The sequence below is a fragment of the Trichoplax adhaerens genome, genomic scaffold, assembly GCF_000150275.1.
Source record: "Trichoplax adhaerens TRIADscaffold_33 genomic scaffold, whole genome shotgun sequence".
In the NCBI taxonomy this organism is placed as follows: domain Eukaryota; kingdom Metazoa; phylum Placozoa; class Uniplacotomia; order Trichoplacea; family Trichoplacidae; genus Trichoplax; species Trichoplax adhaerens.
The window spans coordinates 94441-98359 of record NW_002060973.1 but is presented as its reverse complement, the minus strand read 5'-3'; the positions used below and the strand labels follow the sequence as shown (position 1 = coordinate 98359).

Sequence of the window (3919 nt, the reverse complement as noted above, 5' to 3'; positions counted from 1 at the left end):
TTTTAAGAACACGTAAAACTTTTGTTCGTTTCTTAGGTAATTAATATTACTCGATTCACACGAAGTTGATCAGTTACAAAAATCTTTTACTTTCGTCATTTCATTGAGCAAATGATTCAATTTACTAATAATAACGATTATTAAGAATAATTTTGTGGGGTTGCGATTTTTCCTTGATAGAGTACTAAATATTTTTTGCTGTCTTGTATTTTTAGTAATTCAAGGTATGGCAATTAAATTATCGTCCATCACAATCTTGCTGTTTCACTTAGTGACAGCAGCAAGTGTTTTGCCAGTTGCTTGTGTTAATGCCCCCACTTTTACTATTCAACCACCCGATTACTCTGGAGTAAGAGCAATCTCATTAGCACACGATAGTGGCTTAACGCTGCCATGCAAGGCAACTGGGCCTGATACTATCACTTACTTTTGGAGACGCAATAATCAGGCTGTTCTGCTTGATCAGCGAGTTCAATTGCGTGAAGGCAACTTATCCTTTACTGGAGTCATTAAGGCTGATGAAAGCAATAGCTATCAGTGTTTTGCTACAAATCAATACGGAACTAGTGTTAGTCGCCTAGCCACATTACAAGTTCGCTTTACACCACTATCAGATTCGTCACAAGATAAATTTATTAAACCCAATGCAAGCGGCTATTTAGATTGTTTTATCCCTCCTAGCACAACACCAAGACCGGGGAATATCTTTTGGAGTGATCGAAAGTCGCAGCGTATCGAGGAAAATGCTCGAGTTGCAATCTCAATCGTTACGGGTAACTTATATTTTGTTTATGCGAAGTCGAATGACACTAAAGAATTACGTTGTTCAACAGAATTTCCTCTTTCAAGGCCCGATAGTAATACTATCTCTTCAACGACCGTCATTGGTTCTTGGCAGAGCGTAAATATTACTGGTCAATCAGTTTCATCTGAAGCAGTTAATATTACTGAAGGGCCAATCAATCAGCTAATCGACATTGGCGGCGATGTAATACTCCAGTGCATTGCTACGGGTTTTCCTATACCTACAATTCAGTGGCAAAAGGTAGGAGGCCCATTACCCTTTGGTAGATATCGATTCGATAAATGGGGAAGGCAGTTAACTATAACTAACCTTCGAAAGGAAGATGCCGGAAATTATTCATGTACAGCGATGAACGGTGGTACACCTATGACCAAAATGGCTCAATTAACCATTCATATCGATCCCTCATGGGAATTACGTATTACTGATACCGCTCAACCAGTATTATCAGATTTCATGTGGGCATGTCGTGCCGGTGGTAGTAATGTTCAATATAGATGGTACAAAAATGGGGCTGTCGTCCCAAATAGTGGTAAATATAATGTGTACAATAATGGTTCACTCTTAATTCGTTATTTGGAACAGAGCGATAAAGCTGTCTATTCATGCTTAGCATCCAATTCTCATAGCAACTTGGTAACATCAGGATGGCTTAATATTATTGAATCGCAGCCATATTTTATTGCAAGACCCCTTCCAGAGACAATTCTTTTTCAAGGTTCATCATCTGTTTTTCGATGCACTGTTGATGGAGGTCCTCGTCCCAAGATGACCTATCTGAAAGATAATGTCGCATTAAATCTCGCAACAACCAATAAATACACTGTACTCTTGAACGGTAATTTGGTTATCCGTAACGTTAACCAGAGTGATGCCGGAGTTTATCGCTGCATTGCCAGTAATACTCGTGGTAGTATCGATGCAAGTGGTACCGCTGTAGTAAGAGATAGTACAGTCTTTGTTACTTCACCAACTTCACGTTCATTCCGCCGTCCAAACCCATTCACTTTGCATTGTAATGCTACAAAAGATTCAACTTTGGATGCCACTATTTATTGGACTATTAACGGAGCTAATGTAACAAATCCTCGTGCAGTAATTCAAACTACTAACTTAAATAGCATACTTACTTTTGTGAACAGTACTTTAGCCGATAGCGGTAATTACGCGTGTAATATCGCTACATTAGTCCCAAGTGTTGGTTATGAACGTCGTACTAGAACGGCTGCTATTACTATCAACGACATACCAGATCCACCGTTCAATGTTTCATCGAGAAATAAAACTAAAAGTTCAATGTATATTTCTTGGCTGCCGGGTAATTCTAACAATAGCCCATTACAAAAGTTTATCATACGTTATCTAGTCAATTCAGTTAGCGTCTGGAGAGATGCTGATAATAATGTTCCTGTTTCTGCTACCTACCGCGGTATTCAGTTGTCACCTTGGAATACCTATCAAATCGTTGTAGCTGCTGTCAATGGTGTCGGTATAAGTCGAAATAGCCTTAGTATTAATCATGTTACGGATACAGATGTGCCGTATGAGGGTCTTGGTAGCGTTCGATTTTTTGGTATTGCCAATGAAAATACCGCAGTACAAATTGTTTGGGTTCTACTATCAAGACAACATCAAAACGGACCTGGTATAGGTTATCGATTATATTATAGAACCCAAGCTAGTATAACTGGATGGGTGTCCAGATCTTTAGGGAACACCGGCTCCTTTCGTTTATCAGCTCTATTGCCAAATACTAGATATGAATTTCAACTTGTTCCCTATAATGATGTTGGTGAAGGTAACATAAAGACACCAATCGCCTCGGTTTTCACTGGAATAGCACCACCTTCATCAGCTCCAACAAATTTAAAAGCTTACTTAATCAGTACTGATCGGGTCTTCGTAGTTTGGAATAAAATCACCTCTACACAGTCGACAGCCACAGGATATAGGGTAGGAGATATTGTGATCCCGCTTTAAAGTATAAAAATAATGTATTAATGCGGTTTGATATTAATCGGCGTAATATTACTATTTTATCTGACCGAGTATAAAACTCGGACTGCACCACTAATATTATAGTGTTTTACACACTGGCATCAGAATTGAAGATATTAGTTACAAAACTGTGATAACGATACTCTAGCGGACAGGATTGCAATAAATAGGCTGTAATTAGTAGTAGCTTTGCTATAGTCAGGCTTTTTTGATTACATTCGTATGATTAATTATTCACTTTAATTATCTGAAATTATAGGTTTCACATTGGATCTACGACAACTCTATTGCCTCAATAAACGTCTTTGGAGATGTTAGTCAAGTCACTATTAATAATTTGGAAAGATTTGCTAATTATACCTTCCGAGTTAATGCCTACGCTGAAGGTGGGGATGGACCTTATTCTGACATGGTTTGGAGCTACACAGGACAGCCTGTACCCGGTAAGCAACATATCAAGATTTTTATTATCAATATCATTATATTGTTACTGTAGGAAAATCAAGTATAATTCAATAAATGACATGTATAACTAACTTATCCGTATCAATTTGCTGCGCAGAGAGTGTAGGTAGTATTGCCGCAACGGAACCTATTAGAGGCCAAATTCGTTTAATTTGGACAACACCGAGTGTAACCAACGGGCCTATTGTCCACTATAAAGTGGATTACGCAATAGTAGATGTGGAAGGCAATGTCGTTAAAACAATTAGTAATCACACAATTGGCTCAGAAGTTACTTTCAACTATTATGATATGAATACTGGAATCTATCGTTTTACTGTAACGCCTCGAAATGCCAACGGATATGGTGTACCTCGCACTACGCAAATAAGCGTCCAAGGCAATGGGCCACAAGCACCAACTAACTTGCGATTGGTTGGAACAACAACAATAACAACAGCAACTATTGAATGGGATGTAGTAGAAGTACCATTAGATGGATTCATTGTACAGTATAGACTTTCAACTGCTACATCGCCACACGAAAATATCACTTTACTATTAAATCCATCTACTAGAAGAACCATCGTTACTCGCTTAACAGCAGACACAAGTTATGAGTTTCATGTTGTAGCAAGGAGTAGGAATGCTTATAGCTTGCCAAGCAATGCA

At 38.5% G+C, this 3919-nt stretch overlaps 1 protein-coding gene across 1 annotated transcript; it reads left to right on the top strand.

Moving 5' to 3' along the window:
• Positions 1-979: 979 nt before the first annotated feature.
• TRIADDRAFT_33302 (uncharacterized protein) lies at positions 980-2785 on the top strand (the record flags this gene model as incomplete). The annotated part of the gene is made up of 1 exon (XM_002117943.1): positions 980-2785. A coding segment is annotated over one exon (1806 nt), but the record flags the coding sequence as incomplete, so codon positions are not given.
• Between the last annotated feature and the right edge of the window lie 1134 nt (positions 2786-3919).